General features: G+C 35.0%; 1 protein-coding gene across 1 annotated transcript in view; it reads left to right on the top strand.

Annotated features, from left to right (window-relative positions):
* The window catches only part of Slh (sec1 family domain containing Slh), a 349,840-nt gene extending 326,265 nt beyond the window's left edge, over positions 1–23,575 (top strand). The window contains exons 22-25 of the mRNA XM_090408533.1: positions 1,355–1,391; positions 2,506–2,571; positions 13,916–13,993; positions 23,388–23,575. Of these exons, the coding sequence (XP_090264659.1) occupies positions 1,355–1,391; positions 2,506–2,571; positions 13,916–13,993; positions 23,388–23,417 (211 nt within the window). The 3' untranslated portion in view covers positions 23,418–23,575. The remainder of the gene's footprint in view (positions 1–1,354; positions 1,392–2,505; positions 2,572–13,915; positions 13,994–23,387) is intronic.
* Positions 23,576–23,921: the final 346 nt, after the last annotated feature.

Below are 23,921 nucleotides of genomic sequence, written 5' to 3'. Positions count from 1 at the left end.
GATAACTAATTTAAATGTAATTTATATTAGCATGCCACACCGTATACATAAGTGTACTAATATTCTTTATGATTATGCCATAATTAATTATTAAAACTTATGTTAATGTATGAACTTTAAAAAATTTTGGAAAGGTATTTACTAGTAAATTTATTTGGACCAGGCTCTCATCTTATAAAAAAAGAATTTACCAGGCCATGGTCTCACAAAGGTTGAGAACCACTGCTCTAGGGAATCCTCCACAGATCACATGTTTTAATCTGTTTTAACCATATCTGAAATATAATTGTTTACATTGCTTTAGATCTGAGCATTTCAGTTCAGTTACACTACAGTAACTGTGGTAATTTCCTCTCTATAGACACCTCCACTGGTTGCATTGTTCATCCAGTTTCAACCAGATTTAGAATATAGTTATTTCTTGTTGTTAAAAGTCTTTTGAGGCATTCATCCTGAAATGTAATAATTAGACTATAATGAAATGAAGGGTGAGACAGGAGGAAGTGATTCTTCCACAGTAGGTAAAATAGATTGAATGATAGTGCAGCCTCTGCAGGTTGCATCATTATCATCATTCAATCTGTTTTGACCAACTTTGGAATAGAGTTGTTGTTTTTTTTTCCTTATGTTTTTAAGGTCCCCTGAAAATTTAATGAAGGGAAAGTTTGGGTGGGGGGCGACTCCCTTTGCAAACATTTCAGTGGGTTGTATCTCTCAATCAATTTCTACATCCAATTCAGAATATCCTTGTTGCTTATGTTATTTAAGTTCTGAGAATTTCAGCAGAGTTAAACCAAAATAGAGAACACTTGCAAAGAAGGGAGTAAGTGTTGCAGATAAGAAAATATATCATCAATCAAATCTTAACAAGAGTGATTCCATGCTTATTTCACAGATGGGTTATTCATAAAAGAAACATTTACATTATTATTATTATTATTATATTTATCTTTGTTATATTATTGCTGCTATTCCATGCTTCCTGTGTCTGTCAGCGTTGCATTTTTTACATAATCCATGCATTATTATTTATGCTAACATTCTGTTAGCTGTAATGACTAACATCATCATAACACCAACACAGAGACAATCAAAATTAAGAGAAGTGTGCAACATGTTGGTGTTATGATGATGTTAGTCATTACAGCTAACAGAATGTTAGCATAAATAATAATGCATGGATTATGTAAAAAATTAAGAATGTAAATTAATAAATAAAATTAAATAAATCATAGCTCATCCACAGTACTAATTGTACTATAGGTTTACAACCTTTCATGGTTGGGAATCAGATCAAGTTAATTAAAACTACCTTTTTTATTTTAATTTTTTAATATTTTTTTTTCTCCTACAGCTCTTCAATTCCAAGAAACCGTTCACCCTTCCAAGATGTAAGTTAAATAAATTTTTAATTGTATTCAAATTTATGAAATGTGTACTTTTGTTATGACTAATTTCTCTAAAATAAACTTAAACCTTAGAAATTAGATATTTTAAAGCAGTGTTTCCCAAACTTTCCATATCCATGTACACCTTTTAAGATTTTTGAACACCGACATACCCCCCCCCCCTCAGGTAAAGCAAATTTGAGAGAAGTTATCATAATATATCATTCAAACAGGAATAATTATAAAGATGTTTATTTTTTAACATCAGCATTATAATGCATCAGTGTGTTCTTTCTAAACAGTTTCCTTCACTATTTTGTATTGTAAGTTTCAAACATCTCATTTTTAATCACTGATCCATATTAAAGGATTTATGATATGCGAAATAGAGAGATTAATATCAGTTAAGTATTTTAATATTAAGTATTTCTTAATAACCAATAACACAACTGCTAAAAAAAAAAGGAACTGTGTGCATATATTCTGTACATCCATCACAACTATTTGACACAAATACGATTAAACATGTACAGATGCATGCATAGGTGGCGAAACAATCACTGAATATTGTTACAATTTAATAATCAAATGATTCCAAAATTTACCAGAGTTCCTAACCCTAACACAATGTATCATTGTTTAAATAGTGTGGGTTCTATGGTTGATTTTCTTGACTTTCTAGGAGGGAAAAAAAAACCATTTACCTGTGCCAGAGATCGACTAACTCAGGACCCAGTCAAAGAAAGAATTCTTCTGTTGTAACTAGAATTGAACTTGCACAGTAGTCAAGATGTGGCCAAATCATAGCCTCATAAAGAGAGAGAATAACTTCTCTACTTCAGTAGCCTAGAACTGTGAATGCAAATGCCACTTCCACTGAGCAACACAGGTCGTGCAAATTCTTATAAACTGAGAATTTGATTTTAATGTCAAAAGCATTATAATAGATATCTTCTTATTAATGGCATTTGTAGTATATATGACAGTTGCTTAATTGCGATGATGCAGTATTATTTAAAGTGTTTTTTTCTGTTGTTTTAATGTTTGCTTCCATTAAAAAAATGAATTAAAAAATTCATTTTCTGCTTTGCTTATTTGTATATTTAATATTTTTCAGGCTATAGTGTTTGTAGTTGGAGGAGGAAACTATATAGAATATCAAAATTTGGTGGACTATATCAAGGTAAATAAAAAAACAGTGTTTAAGATTACTTGAATAGTCATCTATTGATCTTTGATCAAATAGTCGGATCAAAGCCTTAGGCATAATGTTTTCTAAATAAAATGCATTATAGTACTATCCACTATAACAAATTGTTTCTTTGATTCCATGTCTGTGAAGTTCAATTGTACTTTATTATAATAAATGGTTTGTTATAGTGAATTTACTTTGGAAAGCATTGTGCCTTTGGTAGGCCTTTCAGCATTGTTTGTTATAATGGTATATACTACAGTGAGAGTCACTGCAGTTAGTAAAGCTATTTTATTTATTAAAAAGAAAAGTGGGAGAGTAAAGTTTATAAAGATGTGATAGGTCTGAACTAGGAAATGCTAGGATAGCAAATGAGTCAGTATGTGGTTGTGTAAGAGGAATGGTGCGCAATTTTTAGATGTTTGCATTGAATTTGATAAAATTCATTATTGATGAATTATACTTGAATGAATTTGGACTTGTGGGTCTGGAAAGTGTTGTTTATTGAGAGAATGGAAGTGCAATGTTAGGCAACACTTCTATTCTCTCAATGAAATGAAGGCTATTAGAAAAGATGCAGGTGAGGTATACAAACACACTTGAAGTGAGTGAGTGTGAGAATGAGAAAGATTAACGAATACTGAATGCACTTTCTCAGATTTCAAAACCATAAAATGCATGTATACTAATGCCAGAAACTTCGGAACAAGGTTGAGAAGTTTTTGGTAGCTTGACTTGGTTGATTATTATTATTATATTATATCTCCATGGAGTCTGGAGACTCATCACGGGAGCCCAAACTATTATATGCACAAATTATATCATACCTCTTCTTAAACTCGTTCCCTGTCAGAGCACTCACAACTAATTCTGTCATTTCATTTAACTCATTCACTCTCCATGCAAAAAATCTGGTCTTCACATCCCTTGCTAACCACACTCTTACACAACCTGAACGGATGTTCCCTGACTATTTGTCATATATTGAAAATTTTTCTTTGCATCAATTTTATAAATCCTGTTTAATATGTAAAAAGTTTCTATCATGTCCTCTCTTTTCTTCCTATCTACTACACTTTGTATCCCACAAACCTTCAACCTGAATTAGGGAGTATAACACAGATCTGCCACCAGTCTAGTCACTCATCTCTGAATATCTCCTCTTCTTACTATCTCCTGTTCCACAAGAAACTCAGGTGATAAAATCTGTACACAGTAGTCAAGATGTGGCCAAATCAAGCTTTATAAAGAGAGATAACTTCCCTATCTTTACTTGTTATTGTGTTTTTTGAGCCATTTTACTAACTTTTGCAATATGCCCTCTGTACTTGAATTCTCTGTCCACCATTATCCTCAAGTCCCTAGCCTCATCAGTTTCCTGCAATCCAGTACCATCAAAATGATACTCTGTATGCAACCTTTTCAACCCGAAGTGATAACCTTACATTTTGCAACATTAAATTGACAATCATTAGCCTTTGCCCACAATGCCAATTTATTTAAATCACCCAGCAGGATATTACTTCACCTATATCTACTATTGCTCTCCCTAGTTTTGCCTCATCGGCAAACAACCAAATATCCCCTCTTAAATCTTTCTCTATATCAGTGATATAGAAATTAAAGAGTAGTGAGAGTAGTGGCCCTAGTATAGAACTCTGAGGTACTTCACTGGTCACCCCTCATTCTCCTAGATTCCACTCCACCATATACTATTCTCTGGTGTATTCTTCATATTCATTCCTATTTGCTCCAACTTTTGTAATAGTTTTCCATGTGGTATTGTATTCTGTCAAATGCCTTTGCAAAAGCCCAGCATTATCATGATATAGCCATTTCCTTTATTCATTTCTGCTGTCATTTTATTATAAAATGCAAATAAGTTACTAAGACAAGACCTATCTTTTACAATGCCATTCTGCCCAGTATAGAGTATTGCATCCCTGTCCACTGGTCTGTAGTTTGCTACCTCTCTACCTCTGTCTTGGAGCCACTTTTATGCAGTGGAACTATCTTACCCTCTTTACAATCCCCTGGAGTCCTGCCTGAGCTGAGACTTAGATTGAACAACTTCATCAGAGGTAATGCCAATTCTCTTGCATATTTTCCTTTTTTAAAATGCTGAACACCTCCTCTTCATTTACCTCCGTTTTGATATATGTCTCTATCACATCAGCAACTACAAAGTCTCTGCCTGGACGATACATCATCATCAGTGGTCCTAAGGCACTTAAGTGCCCACGAACACCTTCCAACTATTCTTGGACTTCGCAACTGCAACCATAATTCGAGGATAAGGTGGTTAACCCTATGCCTGTAACTGCCTATGTTCACGGAGCCAGTTTGCCTGTTCTGGAGGACGAAAAACACGAGTTTCCTGGTGAAAAAAACCCTACCTCCTTATGCGACTAGCTAACTCGCCTTTCGTCGAAAGAGACCAGATAAAGGTTCCTCACATCATGGACAGGAATTGAACCCAAGTCTTTCTGATCAAAGGGCTTTGTCTATACCGCCTGAGCTGTGGAGGCTCTCCACCTGGATGATACACCTTTGCAAAATGATCACTCAGCAACTCACATATTGCTTTTGCCTCTGTCACCTTCCTACCATGAGCATTATTTAAAGTCATCCTACCATAGTCATTTTTCCTCTTACTTACCACATAACAAAAAAACTCTTTGGGGTTTACTTTGGCTTACTAAGCTAATTTTCTCTCATAATCTGATTTTGCCCTTTCTAACCAAAGTAGTCACCCTTCTTGCTTGTGCTTTGTACTTCTCATGAGCATGCTAATCACCTTTTTCTTTATATTCCTTCCACAGTTTTTTCTTTTTTTGCAGCTCTCGCTTTATATCTCTACTAATCCAGTTAGTTCCTGCTTGATTTATCCTTCTGACCTTTGGTATGCAGTCTAACACTGCTTCTCTCAAACACAATCTCTAACTGCTTTCCATGCACTACTAACACTGGCATTGTTACTTTGTAGCTTCTCAAGCCATAGCACTGCTCCAAGATGACTCCTAAGTCTGTCATAATTACCAGTTTTTTTTTTATAGTTCAACACAAACCATTTCTTGACAACGAATTCCACATATATGGCAACTTCCAAGAACAAGACTGCATGGTCACCTTCCCCAATTGGAGGCAGAGTGTCTCCCTTGGTTATGGATATATTTTCTGATGTTATTATCAGATCCAACACACTCAACCCCCCCCCCCCCCCGTCACCTCAATAAAACAGACAAAAAATTTAGCCATTTTTTTGTCTGTTTTATTGTATTTTTTCCTTAGAGAATTAGTGTATTACTATAGACTTTCGTGTTTTGAGAGTATTTAATATCTTATGAAATGTTATAAAGATATAACATTTTTATTGTGATATTGTTGGCATGGCATCAACGCGATGAACAATATTTTCTGATGATTTTAATTTGCAAGATTTTATTCAGTGCAGTGTGTGTGTGAAATGTATTCGTTGAGAAAATTAAAGAATATGTGGAAGGAAATTGAAACTGGAGAGAGAGTATTTATTAAGTGTTTCAAAAGTTAGTGTCTGTTAGGTGACAAGAATGCAACAAATACCAATGGTAAGATGGAAAAGAAAACGATGTTATTAATGCCGAATGTGCAGCTGTGGAAATGAAGAACGAAATGGATATTAATAAAGAAAGAGTGCGCTTAAATGTTATCCTTCATAGGACGAAGCACAAAATTGAAAAATTTGAAAAAAAAGAGTTAAGCAGGGCTGAAAAAAAGAAAGCAGCAGGTGATCTGAAAGAATAATAAAGACCAACTGAACAAACAAGAAAAACAAGTCAAGGAGAAAATTATTCTCCTTCGCCTTCTTGGTCTTCTAACAACTCTCTGTCTCCACCACTCAATTCACCAACTAACAAACCACAATATTAGCCACGCCATTCGGTTGCAAAAAGGTAAATTGAAGGAAATGATTGAGAGAGGATGTTAAGGAGTTGTTAGAAGAGGCAAAACTGAAGAGCAAGAAGGTGAAGATCATGTCTCCTACAATGCTGAGATAAATGCGAACTTAAGAAGAGGGCATTGATAGTCTATATGTAGAGTTTGCAAAAAAGAATGATATAGAATTTGTGGATCTATGGCTGTTGGACAGAAAGAAGGATTTGTACAATGCTGATGGACTCTGTCTAAATGGTTTTGGTGTTAATTTTCTCGAGACCTCTGTTCACCAAGCATGCTGAAGTGCAAATTCAGGGAAACTTAAGCAGTTAGAGTAGAAGCAAGTGAATTTGTGTGTAGGCACCCATGAAGCAAGTGAATGTGAGAATGACCAAATGAGAAATCTAGTTTCTCAAGCAAAAATATTGAATAGGATAGTCAATTCAGAAAGTAAAGGTGGATGGAGGATTAAAGGGATGCTGCAGTTTCTATATACTAATGCCAGAGGTATCAGGAACAAGAGGGAGGAGGCTTTGGCATTATTTAATGCAACTTAGCCAATAGTTATAAGCATTAGTGAGACTTAGCTAACAGCATGTGTTTAGATTAAATGTGAAGAGTTTAGTATTTTAAGGAAGATAGAATTGGGGGAGGAGTACTGCTGATGATAGCAGATAAATTGCAACCAAAAAGAATAGAATACAGGCAGGAGGGTGGCTGTTCATTTGGAACAATCTGGTGTGAGATTAAGGTCAGTTAAACAAAATATACAGTTGGTTGTTGCTATAGGCCAGAGTGTTCCACAGATGATCTGGAAGACATGCATCACCAAATTAGTACGAATACAGGCCAAGTGATTATTATCGGAACTTCAGCTATGGAGATATAGACTGGAAGAAAGAAAGATCACACGGCAGGAAGAAAATTCAATTTTATACACCTGCTAAGAGATAATTACTTAAGCCAGCATGTGATGGAGGTGTTAGATCCTGAATGAAGGAATCTTGCAAAGAAATCATTCATTCAGAATCCAACATATTAAACTTACAAAAAAAAAAAGAGAAATACCTGCACATCAGCTAAAATTCAAAGTGAAACTTCTTCACTTTATGTATAAATGCATTCCTTATTTCATGTACGATATATTTAATCTATTGTGTTCATATTAAGATTTTATTAGAGTATGTTTTATAAGAGGGATAATCTGACTTAATTTAAGCCTCACTTAAGCTGTGTAAAATTAACTGTGAGTCATCAAATAGTTACTAAATAATAATTCTTGGAAGGTATAAAACAACACGTGTACAGCGTAACGCTGACGGCAGTCGCTTAAGCAGAACGTATATCGATGCGAATTCTGGGAATACAAGAGCATAACAGCGTCAGGAAAAAGCAAAGGATGAGCCCAAGGGGTGAAAAGATAGATATGGGTCGTGTGCAAAGGGGACTGAGGAAAAAGAGGGTGCTCTAAGGAGGAATATAAGGGGACGAGCGGCGTATCAGAGATCACTCTTGTTGTATCGTTTTTCTGTTTGGTGGCTCGGGAGTTCGCCTAAAGGGGGGGGATGAAGCATCTGTGCTAAAATAAGATGTCAGACAGCAGGCTTTCTGAAAATGGAGAAGGATTCTACGCAGAGCTGAAGGTAAAAATTTCCAGTCCTAGCAGAATCAAGCCGTTGCTGAGACGTCCCATCGAGTTGTTCCTGAAATGCAAAGATTTAAGTCCGTTTTTGGCAGAAATAATGAAGATAGCGTAACCCCTATGTTGGCGTATGGACAGTCAATAGACAAGAAGTAACCAGACATACACGTGGTGCTGAAAGATGCAGAAAAAGTTGGGTAAGGTGAAATTACTCTATTTTTGTGTATAAAATTCATAAGAAGAGAGAAGATTGTTTGCGAATGTGAAATTAAGAACAGTATTCTAAAGAACTCTGTGGACAGTCTCTAATTAGAAAGTTAACCTCCTTTGAGAGAGTAAGAAGAATTGTTTGGAAAATATCTTTAGTAATTGAATGGGATAGGATTAACTTAATGAGATCAGAATTGTGGATTTTAGTAACTGAGTAACATTAGAATGTTTGTTTATATTATCTTATGAATAGCATTACAGAAAGGAATTTTAGTTTAACTTCATATCATTTGCTATCTATCCCAATATGCAGTTATAGTGTTTCGCATGCTTTATGACCTTTAATTAATTTAAAATATGTTAACCTCTTAACTCGAGTTTTCATTTAGTATTGAGTCATAATTGAGCATATGAACTTTGTATTCTGTTTAGATATTCCAATAAACATGTCATATTTACCTAAACCTGAGTCATGCCTGATTACAATTCCAAACTACCACTTATAAAAATAGACCCTATTTTGGTGGGAAGGAATTAGAAAGTGTATATAATTATAGATTTAGGTCACGACTGCAATAATCTGAATCTATACGGCAGTGTTAAAGTAGATCATTGTGTAAGAACGCCTCAGAATCTAGTATTGTCTCTCTGAGTAAGGATCCTTTTCTGCTATAGGATACTGGCTAGCACAGCAAAATATAAATTTGCCAGTATCCGAAAAGGAAACAATCCTAGATGTAAGCATATTAGGCCCGATATCTGAAGAAGTAAAATAGCGATAGAAAGATAGAATTGGAAGATATAAAGCAGTAAAATATAGAGAAAGCAACGACGTAACAATAGAGCAGCCAGTAGGGTTTTGAATAAGAAAGGATTTAATCAGCAACAAACTAAGTATAAAATATATAAATAACAATATTTAACAATTTTGTAAAATCATTACTTATTTCATTGTAAGATTTTTCTCTATTTTCTTCTTTGTTCTCTAAAATTTTTGTCTAGATATGCTTGTACTAATTGAACTTATCTCTAACACATAAATTACCTTATTAGTCTCAATATTCTCTCTGGACCGATCTTTACCTTTATTCACTCTTAAGAACGATGCTAGTGGTTTAAGGACAAAGGGATTGCTAATGGTCAACACAAATTCCTTTGTTCAATACTGGATCTGATTCCTTTTTCGGATTCAGGGAAAATTTATATTATCCTGTGCCACCCTGAATCCTAGATTAACAAAGAGTGCAGAATCAAGGAACCAGAACACAGTTTAGCATACAAGCTTATTTCACTATAAATTACTTTTGCAGTTATAGCCTCTCTATTAATTAATCTCCCACTGTGGTCCGCATTTTATGAGAAAGTGCAATAGAGAAGAAAATCAGGCAAGTCACCAGTTAAACTTAAAAAGCAAAACATTTAATTTCATTTGAAGCATCTTACACTTTATGAATATACGCTAATAAAGTAATCTACAATTTCTAAGGAATGAGCATTAATTATTCAAACTCTATCTTTACCATAGCATACAAAACAAAGAACTTCATATATAGTTTACAGCTTCTATTTAATAGATCAAACATACTCTTCAATACAAAGGATATTCGCTAATTGAATCTCTAAGTTATCTCTACGTGCTCTCACATTAATTCTTTCACTAAAATTTCATAATCTCTCTATTTTAAAAGTAAAGCAATCTAGAGGTCCATCCTATAGTTACAAACTGTCTTCTAATACACAATTACTTATAAAAACATAGACTGTACATTACCAACTGCTGGGGAACTGTTTGGCCACTTCACATATCACGACTGGACAATCATTTTCGATTCCTGGTTCATTCCACTTTATCTGAGGCATTCTTCAAGGGTCCGAGCTGTACTTATCTCCACCACCGAAAATAGGCATATGTTGTTCTCTGGTCAACTGGCACAACATCGTAATGATATCTCCAGAAACATCGGAGATTTCCTTCCGCTGGGCTGATCGCTGACTGATAAACGTTCAAGAATTTCATGGCATAGTTCTTCAGTCTTTGTCTCGAGCCTGCTTCGAAAAGAGGGGGATGAGAAGATGCCACGAGGAGGTTGCAACACACCAGAGCATGAGTCCAAAAGCATAAGAGTCCGAGCGCGTTTTAGGTGCTGTAACGACTTTTTAAATTGCACACTACCGATTTCTTCTACGTCATTGTTTTCTCCTCCCCTTTTTCCATGTCACCCAGTACTTAGCACCACACACGGAATTCTAGCATGCTCTTCCGAGTGTGTGTGTTTTGGGGGGTTGGTCTACGTGCTTACCTAAAGGGTGCACGTGTTTAGATTCCGGCCACTTTTACTTAATCGGATTATCTTTTCTCCCAGCAATTTATAAGTACTTGCACAAAAGCAGCAAGGTTTAAACATTTAAGCAAATTACAACATTTTACATTAGTGAAAATATCCTCAATTTAGTAATACTTTGGTAAATTACAAGAATTTAGTATGCCCAATATATCAATATGTGATTCAAATTGCAAACCCATGTTAATTCTATAGGAAACGTTAATTAATTTAATTTTAGTTTCATTCAGAATTTAACAGAGGGAACTAGGGGTGGAAGAGTATTGGACATGGTCTTAGGATCAGAAGAGCTATTCATAATCAAGGTGACAACATTGTCTCAAATTGGTAATTGACTTGGGAGATTGTAAAACATAAGGAATATTTTATCAAGAATAGGAAGAAGAATTTCTGGAACCAGAGGCAGGTGATTATGACATGCTTAGGAAGAAGCTTAAATTTGTACCATGGCATAAAACACCGCATGGTAAAGATGGTAAGTAAAACACCACATGGGATGTAGTTAAGGGTCATCTATAGGAAGCAGTATTAAGTTGTGTACCTAGGGTAAGAAGGGTTAATTGGAAAGGAGTTAGATGGATGAGCAATATCATTAAGCTTGAGCTGCAAAAAAAAAAAAAAGAAAATGTTGTGTAGGGTATATAAAGAGAAAAGTGACCAGCAAACTCATGAACAGTATGAGGCTCAAACAAGAAAGATGACCAGCATGGCAAGGAAGGCAAAATCAGATTGTGAGAAGAATCTAGCTGAGCAGGCCAAAGGAAATCCCAAAGAGTTCTTTCATTCTGTGGCAAGTAAGAGGAAGAATGACTATGGAAGATTAACCTTAATAAGTGTTGATGGTCATGAGGAGACCGAAGCGAATAAAAATAGTTGAGTTGCTCAGTGACCACTTTGCAAGGGTATATCATCTTATTGCGATTAACTACTTTAACCTATGTGACAGACGCTAATGTGGGAACAAAAGCAGATGAATTGGAGGTTCTTAGGATATTGCAGAATCTCAATGTAAATACATCTGGAATTAGATGGGATATCAACTAGGGTTTTGCGAGAATGTACAAGGGAACTGGCAATGCCTTTCACTGGGCTCTTTAATTTATGTCACGGCTCTGATAGAGTTCCAAGGATATGGAAAGAGGGAAAAATGATTCCCTTGCAGAAGGGAGATTCTAAAACTACAGTAGCAAATTATAGACCAATCAGAATCTCAGGCATGGTGGTAAAAGTACTAGAAAAATTGGTAGAAAAGAGAATTCAAGGATGGGTAGATAAAATTTATGATGCTATATTGAGAGTCAACATGGCTTTGTGAAGGGTCAGTCATGCCTTAGTAATTTATGAACTATTTTATAATAGAGTAAGAGTGGGTTGGATAAAGGAAATGGCTGCATGATGATTTTGCTGGATTTTGCAAAGGCATTTGACAGAATACCATATGGAACTCTATTACTCAAATTAGAATAAATGGAGATGGATATGATGCTGGTTAAGTGGATAAGAGGGTGGCTGCTGGAGATATCAAAAATGAAATGCCATTAATTGTAAAATGAATAAACAGACAAAGGTCATTTCGCATATCATATGCATATTAATTCCATAACAAGATGTAGGAGACAAATTTTTGGAAACTTGATAAATCTAAAAGTTAGTTTCAAGAAATAAATTTCGAAAAGCATTCTAAACTATCACTTATTAAATAATTGTACAATTAACCCTTGAAGAATGCTGGTTTGAACTGCGCAAATCCACTTATATGCTTTTTTTTTTTAATAAATATATTGGAAATTTTTTTTAGAGATTGACGATTTGAAAAAATTTGCAGACGAACAGCGTAGCTTAGAAATGTAGATATTAGCCTCTTTTATAATTTACTGCCATAAAATATACACAAATCTATTATAACAAACTTAAAATTTATCAAAACTTACACACACAAACACTTAAATTTAAAGTATTAAATCATAACTGCATAAAATAAAAATTTTATAACGATTCATTTGTGTATAGGCTAGGCTACCGCGAAGCAATAGTATTGAATGCACGAGGCTACCATAAAGCAATCATATTGCTGCTTCTTCATTATCAGTGCATAAATCGCTATACCTGTAAATAAATAAATATGAATTCCTTTTTCATTATCTTTTCATTTTTGATGTCTGGTGTTAGTAATACGTATAAAATCTACGGTGTTTTCTGTCATATGAGAGAATATTGATGTAGGTACTGACAGACAGACAAACAGATAACATAAACTTACAGTATCAATAAATACAGTATAGTACTGTAAATGTATTTTCTCTTCCTTATGATTTTCTTAATAACATGTTGTTTTCTCTAACTCTTTGTTGTAAGAATACAGTATATAATACATATGAATTAAAGATACCAAGAAATTATATACTTGGTTTAATCCTTTATTCGAGTGTAAGCAAACAAAGTTTGCGCCTGAAGTATTTTCAGGACTGGGGTAACTAATATAGGGCAAAAAACAATTAAAAAACTTCCAACAATGAAACATATAATATACAAAATATGTATTAATCAACAATTCATGTTATCGATAAGGTTTCTGGTTAACAGTATGCTATTAGTAGTTAAGTTTTTGGGGAGTCAAACGTTATACGTGGATTTTCGAACAATGTGGGGAGGGGGGTCCCTAATCCCTGCATCATTCAAGGATCAACTGTATCATGTCTGATGCATGTTTTTTTTTTAATGCTAATTCTTCTAATTTTCCTTTTTACTCATTTAGGCTTGGTGGTTTTACATCTAGATAATTTGATGTTTTTCAGTCAACTGCTATTACAGTATTTGCTATGATGATATGTGATAATGATGAGGTAGCCCATTCTATTATCATAGTCTACTATTCTGTTACTTGATGTGTTCTCTGGCCTGTTTGTTTTGGGAGGTAGAGAGACCAAGTTTCCAGAATGAGAAACTCTGCCATCTCTATATGAGACCTGTTGACTAAGCTATAGTTTCCTATGAGTAGAATTCAACATGTCTTTTTATCTGAAGTTATCATATAAATATTTCTTTCTCAATTGTTGGTTACAGTGATTAGAAAATACACTTAATTTAAGAAACTAAAACTTCTTATCAACATTAATATCTTTTGTAAATAAGATGAGAAACATAAATTAACAATTCATTCATATTAGTTAGTTGTATTAGTTGCAATTTAAACTTCATAATTATTTCTTCATTTTTCCTCTTACAGGGAAAAGCTGGAACATCATCCAAAAAAATTATTTATGGTTGTACAGAATTAATGAATGCATCACAGTTCTTGAAACAGGTAAGCATTTGTGTTCTTAAATTCTCTTAAAACATAGCATCTTCATAGATTCAATACAATTTTGACAAGACTAGAGTTCACTTTCATGACAAACAAAATCTTCATGTTCATCAATTGAAACAGGGAGTATTATGGATCCAGCTATATTTTATAGCCAAATATAGAAAGAAACTGTTTTGAGGTTTTATTCTCATAAGCTCTCTGAGCTTATGAGAATAAAATCTTTGGCATTGAAGTTACCGTGGTTTGCACTACTTAAAACACAGACTGCCCAGGAACCCATATATTTGCTTTTATTAGTGCTTAAATTGGATTGGCCTGACAGGCTGTTTTGAACTGTCCGTTCTCATCACAGATAAGGCAGAAACCCTCTGTTCATTAGCACAACAGTCCTGTTAAAGAGTTAAGTTCATCATAAGTAAACTCTTATGATGAACTTAACTCTTGCATAATCAAATAATTATATAGTGCTTAGATTTGGCTTCAATTTGGCATAAATAAAATATTGAAATAGAGGATATGAATCCATCCATTGAAGCCTTTCAGCTCCGCTACATAAACTTATGTAAACTTTTTCAATGAATTAGCCAGTCTCAATGAAGGTAGCATGCACTTGCTCCCAAAAATTCTGGTTTTTCATTGTGCAAAACTGGCAGACAAGTCAAAACACATGCAATTAACAGACAAGATTTCTATATAGGGAGGTGTAATATGGCAGTACCTTATGTAATACAGACAGTGGATCGTGTAGAATGAAATGGTCTCCATTGATGAGACTGAGACTCTGGAATTTTTTTTTTTTTTCTCATGTATGTTGAGCCCATACATGAGATATCTTTTAATCAACCTATAGTATGTTAGTGCCATGTATGAGTAGTGGGTTGGGGAAGGAGAAACTTGTTTACATTTTTTTTAAAAGCCTGTATATTGTATTCCTTAGGAAACATATCAGGGGAAAGGCTGTTCCACAATACAGCAGTAACAGGGATTAAGATGGAGGAAATGAAATGTGTACTGTGAAAGGATGTTGAGTGGCAGCTGCACTTGTTCCAACAGACTTAGTATTGAATAGAAGAATTATTGATGCTATATAATGGAAATATTTATAGAATACACATATTGCCAAAACCAAGCGGCTGTTCGAAAGTGGATGAAGTGAGTTAAGAGATCGTTTATTAATCAGTCTAATCGCCCTCCTCTGTATTGAATCAAGAATTTTGAGGATGCTCTTAGAGGGCCTCACCCTAAATCTGAAAGCAGTATTCAATAGCTGGACAGATTTATGATTTGTACAAGGTTAACAGCTGTTCAGAGGTGAAGTAACATCTTGAGTGAAAGAAAAATCCTAATTTTTTTAGAAACTGAGGATGCAATGGTTGTGATGTGCTTATGCCAGAAGTGGCTTCATGTCAGGGTGATTCCAATAAGAGAAATCTCATCTTCTCTGGAAATTTGAGTGTTGTTAAAAATAATACCAGGAGAAAATGGTTCTTTTTTTGTGAGAAATAAGACAGAACTGGGTTTTACTAGCGCTGAAGTTGACGAGGTTATCTGAGCCCCATTGGAGAATGGCCTGGAGATCAGAATTGAGGAAAGTAGTGGTTGATATTCTGTAGGTTGAGGTGAGTTGTGTAGAGTAAAGTTTATCAAATGAAAGGGAGAAGTGCAATGTGCTGTCATTTGCAGAACTGTGTATTTGGTTGGAGGTCAACTGAAGTAGGTTATTGATATATAGAAGGAAGAGGGTTGGTGAGAGAACAGACCCTTGTGAAACCCTGGCATTAGTTGAATGGTGAGAGGATAAAGAACCATCCACCATTCACAGTGTGCATCCAGACAGAAAGCTGGCAATCCAACTGCAGAAGTCCTGAGAACAGACCAAATGATGGGAGTAATTGCTTAGTAAGCCTTTGTTCTAGACCCATTCAAAAGCTTTGGAGATATCAAGTGTAACCACTTGAGATTCACCAAACTTCTCCATTGCATTTGTCTAGAGATGGGTGATATATGTGAGCAGATCTCATGTTGATCAGCAGTGATGGAATCCATACTAATGGTCGTTTATTAGCTGGGTGCCTTCAAGGTAGTGTAAGAGCTGGGAATTGATGGTTCTAAAGGATATAGGTGCATTGTATATTGGATATCTCAAATGTTTGGGAGACAGAATTTACCATTGTCAGTTATATGAGATTATGTTATGGAGATGTCATAATAACAGTATTCCGTGACACAACTATGAATGTCTCCATTAAATCAGTACATTCATGACTATAAATGTGCTGATATAATGGAGAAAGACACACGTACATACACACACACACACACACACATGTTTAAGGAATATAAATTAAAAAATGGAAGTCTCTAGTAACTTGTTCAAAATGTTCAGGAAACGGTAACAGTGTGATGGAATAAAAAATCAAATTTCTCATACACTGTACTTAATGTACTATAGATTAATCATCCAACCTCTTATGTATTTGGGCTTAATATTTTTTTTTTTTTTTTTTAAAGTATGGCTTGGAATAACAATACAAAAGTATAGTCATTCTGAAGGAAATTATCAGGGAACTGAAGCTGCATAATTTTCAATTTTAATGAATTACTTCTTCCTGGCATTTTATTAATTGTGGCTATCGTATATGGTGGATCCACAGAACTGGGCCAACAGATTTATATAGAGCAGTTAATAGTCGAGACCTGATTTGAGATATTTTCATGCTGTGAACCCAGTTAGAGTAATAGCTAGGTCATGGTCAGAGCTGAGATCATCCATCACACTTTTTTAGTTAAACTCACAAAAGGTAAAAAGAGCCTATAGCAAAAAAAAAAAAAAATGCATGAATGGGAAGGGTTCAGGAGTAGAGTAATCTGTTGATATTCTTGAAGTGTAGGTTGTAGTCTTTTGGAAATGTTTCATGGGGGAGGCCTGTTCCCCAGAATTATGGCAGAAGGAATGAAAGATCAGCTTCTGCATTATGTCTCTTCAACAGATATTTCCATGTTATTGATCACCAGAACTAGCATTCATTATGCTTCCCATTTCTGCCAGACCTAAAGTTTAATCAGCATAACACATTAATTTTTTTTTTTTGTAAATTTCCTATATTAGTCTAATGTTATTTAAGATTATTATATGAATTTCTGAATTAATATCTTTAGTTATGACTTTAAAAATGTTTACTCTTCTAATACTTAGCGATATGTCACTCAGCTCGTTCTATGTGTGAATGATCAATTGTTTGTATTCCACTTTGTTTTTTAAAACTATTCCTATGTAGGCACTGAAGATGGACTGTAATATTCAGACCAAAATATTTGGCAAATTAAACATTATTCTTGTGCAAACGTGTGTATATTTCTAGACCTACAGGAATGGCAACAGCTGCTCAACATCCCTTTACAGTTGAACTGCAGTTCATTTGAAAGTTGTAGTCTTTTGGAAATGATTCATCCCTTCAAACATCCCTTTACAGTCAAACTGAAGTTCAACTGTAAAGGGATGTTGAGCAGCTGTTGCCAAAGTTCCCATAGGTCTGGCAGAAATGGAAATATAATAAATGCTAGTTCTAGTGAACAATGGCCATGGAGATATCTCTTGAAGAGACATAATGCAAAAACTGATCTTCTATGGGAAAGTAGTTGAAGAGGTGTTATTAATCAACTGAACAGCATCAAGAATTTTTAATGAGGTCTTAGATGCACCATCCCAAACATGAGAGCAGTATTATTCCAAATTGGTCACATTTGGGATTTATACAGAATAACTAACTATTCAGCAGAGAAGTATCATCTTGAGCAGAAAATGATGCCAAGTTTTTTTGGAAGCTGATGATGCTATAGAAGTGATATGATTGTGCCAAGAAAGGTTTGGAGTAAGAGTCATTCTGAGAAGAGAGATTTGGTCTTGACTGTTGAGCAGATCATTATTAAAAGCAAGTGGAGAAGATCTGAGGTATTTTTTATGAGAAAACAGAGTCCTGCTGGGGTTTGCTTTGCTCAATTCAGTTAACATCTCTTACAGAGTTACTGATATGATTGCAGCTTTCCTGGGTTTGGTTGGGCACTTGGATTCATCTTCTCTGGGGATTTTGACACCACTTCTGGATAGAAAGCACGTGCTTGGGTGGTTTGTTGTGCCATTGGGGTTTATCGCCATTTACTGTGAGTGTTCGTGCAGTTGTTGACGGGGCTCTTTGGTTGTTTTTGCTTTTGGGTAGCCAGATATTGCTGCAGTTGATCTTCATATTCTTCTCAGAAGGCATACTTATACATGAAATAACATGCACCTTTCTATACATCAAGATATCTCTCCATATCCCGCTTTCAGCCTTATCTCCAAATTTCCCATCTGACTTGTGGAAATATCAGATGACAGTCACCAGGACTAGTAAAGAGGATTGGAACAATCTGCAAAAAAGTGCTTGCTTACAGATCCAACTAATCAAACCTCCAGGATTCAATCTGTCTCGACACCTCTGAAGCCAGCTAAACAGATTTAGGACCTGACAAGGCCACTGTGCCCACTTATTACATCTGTGGAGAATTTGACAATGACCTTTTTGCATGTGTGTACATGGTGCTGTGCAGACTATACATCATATCACTGATGACCGACACACACTCCTTCCCTGCAGGCCGCAAGAACTTGCATCAGTTGGTTAACTGAACTGTCAGTCTGTATATAGTTTTGCTTATTAATTTCTTGTATTTTTCCCCATAAGCCTAAAGTTGAAAAATAGTCATAATTAATAGGATTCCAGGAAAAATCTTAAAAAATTCTAAAAATCTGTATTCTTTCATCTGAAGGATAGGTTAACCAAATAGCTCACTCTTATCAAAATAAAAATTATGCGACTTCAATTTAATTTTTAATTTAATAATTTTCACAGAATTATCCCATTTATATAATGATCAGTTTCATCCTACTCAAAACTAAATTATGATCACTTCCTATTTTAAATCCTCTGTATGCTCTAACATCTTGAACCATCATGATGATATCATTGTCAACAATAACATAGACAATGTGACGTTTCTTCTTTCTTGTATCCCCTCTTCATGTAAATTTGTGCACATCTTTATGTTGGCACATGGCATTAGTAATGACCAGTCCATGTCCTGAACAGTAATCTACCAGGTACCTACCATTATTATTAGATCTGTTCTTTTCTCTAAATTTTCTCAAAACATTTCTATATCTGGTATTCATTTCCTTCTCTCTGTTTAGATCTCCAATACAACCAACTTTGTCAGTTGCCTTCTCTAATCACATAATTCCTCCACTTCTTCCTTAATAGAATCTTCTGTGGGACCTTAGGCACAAATAAGTCTTGTTGTCTGATTCCCCATTTTGATATTCACCTCACATACTCCATATTGCTTGCCACTCAAGAATATTATCTCCCAGTATTAAATAATATAGCTGCTTCTTTCTTTCCCTGATCATTATTTCCTTAATATAACAATTGTATTTGCTATTTAGAAGAATCTCGTCTGTTTTTGTCTTTTTCTTGTTTTTCAGTAACACCCAATTATGTTGATCTTCTACCTCTAATTCGTCTGCCAGTTCTGCTCCTTTTCAATGATATTTTTACTGCCTATTTTGAATTCTTCTGCTGTTGTTGTTGAGTTACAGTTTGTTCCTGTAGCTGACTTCAATGTTTCATCTGGTTTCCTGATGAAAACTGTGGGGGGAGAAGGGGGACTTGTTTAACTAGGTGATGTCCCGGCTGAAATAAAATTCCATCATTTTTTGTTTTGGTTTAAGTCAATAAGAATGCAGTTTAGTTGACTGAACCCTAAATTACCAGCCTATTCTCATTTATTAAAAAAAAAAAAAATTATATTATTTAAGGGGTGCTTAAGGGTCAAAGCTGTATAACTGAGAGGAGACCTCCACATAGCCTTTAAAGGAATGCGGAGAACCGACCAGGGCTTCTGACCTAATGTCCAATCCTCACCTTCTCGTGGTGCACCCTGTTGGGTATCTACTTTGATACTGAACGAACGAGGATGGGCTGGCAATTTGGGATTTAGCCGACCAAATTGTATTCTTATTGGTTAAACCAAAATAAAAAATGATGGTACAACATGACAAAATTTCATGCCGGCTGGGGCGTCGCCCGGTTAAACAAGGCCCCCGTTGTTTTCGCCAGGGAACCAGGGCGAACAGCGAAAAGTCAGCTACTGGAACAAATCTGAAAACAAACCCCAACTCAACATCACCAGAGTTAAAGATCGGTACTATCAACGTAAGAAGCCTGAATGGCAAAGAAATGGAGCTAGCTGAGGAATTAGATAAGTACCAGATTGACATAATAGGGGTGACTGAAACAAAAAAGACCAAAACTGGTGAGATCTTTCTGAGCAATAAATACAAAATGTTATATTCAGGCAATAACAATCAAGGAAAAGAAGGAGTAGCCATAGTATTCAACACAAAATACGAGGCTAATCTTCTTGAATGGCAGTCAGTCTCAAGTAGAGTAATGTGGGCAAATATGAGAATGGGGAACTGGACAATGAGACTTATTTGTGCCTATGGTCCCACAGAAGGTTCTACTAAGGTAGAAGTGGAGGAATTTTTTGAGGCTTTAGAAAAAGCAACTGACACAATGAAAAAGGAAAAGTTGGTCCTTGTTGGGGATCTAAATAGTAGAGTAGGAAATGATTGTGAGACATACAAAAATATTTTGGGAAAATTTGGAGAAAAGAGCAAAGCTAATAATAATGGCAAATATCTGTTGGATTTCTGCTCAGGACATGGACTGGTTATTACTAACACCATGTTCCAACATAAAAATGTGCACAAATTCACATGGAGAGAAGAGGCTAGGAATAAGAAAAGTCTCATTGACTATGTTATTGTTGATAGTGATGTTTTCTCCCTGGTGCAGGACACCAGAGTGTACAGAGGATTTGAAATTGGAAGTGATCACTATTTAGTCTTGAGCAGGATAAAATTGAATTTCATATTGAAAAGAATAACATGTAAGAAAGTTTTAAAGCGAATAAAAGTTGAGCAGCTCTCAGATGTAAACTGTAGACTAAAATACAGAAATATTATTGAAAAGAAAATGAAAGAGTTTGAGAACAGGAATCAAACCTTGGAGATTCAGTGGCAAACTCTGAAGGAAACATTGATTGATTCTGCCAGAGAGGCATGTGGTGAGGTTGTGTGCAAAGATAAAAAAATCAGAACTCCCTGGTGGACACAGGAAGTTAAAGAGGCAGTGAAGGAAAAGAAGAAAGCATATCAAAAGTTCCTGGCAAATAAGTCAGCTTTTACTCTTACAGAATACAGAGACAAATGTAAGAAAGCTAAACAGTGTGTAAAACTAGCTAAACAAAAGTCATCGGAGGACTTTGGCAAGAATATAGAAAATAAATATCAAGAAGGTGGCAAAATATTCTGGAGGTTGTTGAAGAAGCTTAGGAATGGAGGAAAGAGTGCTGTAAAAGGAATTAGAGATGATAAAGGTGAAATGAAAACAGGAGAAAAAGATATCCTTGAAGTATGGAGTAATTACTTTGAAAAACTGCTAAATGAAACAAGCAGTGATGACAGCACAGTGATAAAAAACACTGACCAGGCATGCAGTCAGGAATACATATCCATACTTGAAGTAGAAAAAGCCATCAAAGGCTTGAAATGTGGAAAGGCAGCAGGAGTAGATGATATTCGACCAGAAATGCTGAAGTATGGTGGTATAAGAGTCTTACAGTGGCTGCACTGCATAGTTCAGAAAGCCTGGACAGAGGGACGAATTCCCGATGATTGGAGTAGAGCTCTCATAGTACCCATATATAAAAAGGGAAATAAAACTGAATGTGAGAATTACAGAGGTATTTCCCTACTGAGTGTTCCTGGCAAGATCTATGCAAGTATACTTGAGAAACGGTTGAGAAGAATTGTGGAAGAAAAGCTTGGTGAAGAACAAGCTGGATTCAGGCCAAATAGAGGCTGTCAGGATGAGATCTTCACTTTACGACAAATAGTCGAGAAAGCATGGGAATATAACAAAGATCTGTATTTAAGTTTTGTCGATTTGGAAAAGGCATATGACAAGGTGGCAAGAGAGAAGCTATTCAATACGCTGCAGTTATATGGTGTCAATGGGGCATTATATCAAGCAATACTTAGTCTTTATTTGAGTTGTGATTCAGCAGTTAGAATTGAAGGAAGTACAGGAAGATGGTTTAATGTTAAATCTGGTGTGAGACAAGGATGTACATTATCCCCTCTGTTATTCATTATCTATATGGATCACATTATGAAGGAATGTGGTATTAAACCTGATATCAAAATTGGAGATGTTAATGTCAGCTCTTTGCTTTATGCGGATGATGTTATACTTCTAAATAAATCTGCTACAAGTCTGCAAGATTCTCTGACTAAATTGAATAGCTGTTGTAATAGATATGGTATGAAGGTCAGCAATAAAAAGACAAAGACAATGAAAATAGGCAGAATCATTGAAAATGTCAACTGTGTTGTGAATGGAGAACCTGTGGAACAAGTAAAACATTTCAGCTACTTAGGCACAATTTTTACTGAAGATGGTAAACTAAATATAGAAATAGACAACAGAATCAGCAAAGCTGGTATCGTGGGAAGTCAATTGAATAAATTCATATGGAATAAGAAAGAAATTAGTCGGAACACTAAATTAGCTGTATACAAGACTGTGTTCAAACCAATTTTAACTTATGGATCTGAGAGCTGGGTCAGAAGTAAAACACTTGACCAAAGACTAGAGACCGCAGATATGAGAGTCCTGAGAAAGATTAGAGGCGTGAACAGATGGCATCAATGGCAATATCATATTAAAAATGAGGATATTAGGAAAGAACTTGACATTGTCAGCATCCAGGAATGCGTTAGCAGAGCTAATCTCAGGTGGTATGGTCACTTAAATAGAATGGGAGAGGAAAGATTAGCAAAACAAGTGTTCTCTGCCAGGTTGGCAGGAAAACGACCAAGAGGAAGACCAAGATATAGCTGTATTGATACGGTACAAAGTGCCTTAGACGATAGAAATATAAGATCTGATAATGTTGGAGTCTTGACAAGTAACAGACTGATTTGGAGGAAAATTGTAGATAGGAAGTTAGTAATGATGTAATTTTTTCATGTAGTACTGTCATATCCTGTACACCCCTTGAGGGTACATGGCAGGAATTTGATGATGATGATGATGATAAGTAGCCTATTTGTAATTACTTATCACTTCTCAACAGGCTTTAAGGTGGCAAAAGGTGTTGGTTCTATTCTTATGTTTAGGCAATATTATATACCAGAAATCTTTAATTTTAAAAATGGACACAATATAATGGAATGTATAGTGATGTTGTTGCTAAAATTATTTTTAACTTTTTTCTCCTATTTCAGTTATCCCTTTTAGGCTCAGAAATTCATTGAACTGTTGTAGAATTTTTCCTCCAAAAATTGGAACAAGAAATAAAAGAAGATTTTGTTACCTATTTTGTACAGTTTAAATACAAATCTTGCTGTATAAATGCTGGAATTCATCCGTGACATATTCTAGAATGTAAATTAAATTTCATATTGTTAAATGATTATGTAGTTTGCTTACGTAATTTGTTTGTTAGCCTTAATCACACCATTACTCTTCTTAGTGATTTTAAAAGAAACAGATATTTTGATATTTATTGGACTTCATACATAACTTAAAATAAGACATCTGAAAATTTAAAAAAAAATTATTATTCCAGAAAGACAGCAATACTGATTATAGTATTGTTGTCTTTCTGGAAAATCTTTTTTAACTAGTGTCCAGTGTGGGCTCTGATTATATGGATTTGAACAATCCACAAAAAGTATTCAAATCTTACAATGATTATTATGTTTGGAAAGATTTTCAGATTTATCTTATTTTGCATAAACTAATGTCAAATAAAAAAT

Source organism: Typopeltis vanoorti, chromosome 18 (genome assembly GCF_054136105.1).
Source record: "Typopeltis vanoorti isolate ZY-2024b chromosome 18, IOZ_Tvanoo_1.0, whole genome shotgun sequence".
NCBI lineage: Eukaryota > Metazoa > Arthropoda > Arachnida > Uropygi > Thelyphonidae > Typopeltis > Typopeltis vanoorti.
Note: the sequence above shows the minus strand (reverse complement) of the source record. Positions and strands in the feature narration are given on the sequence as shown.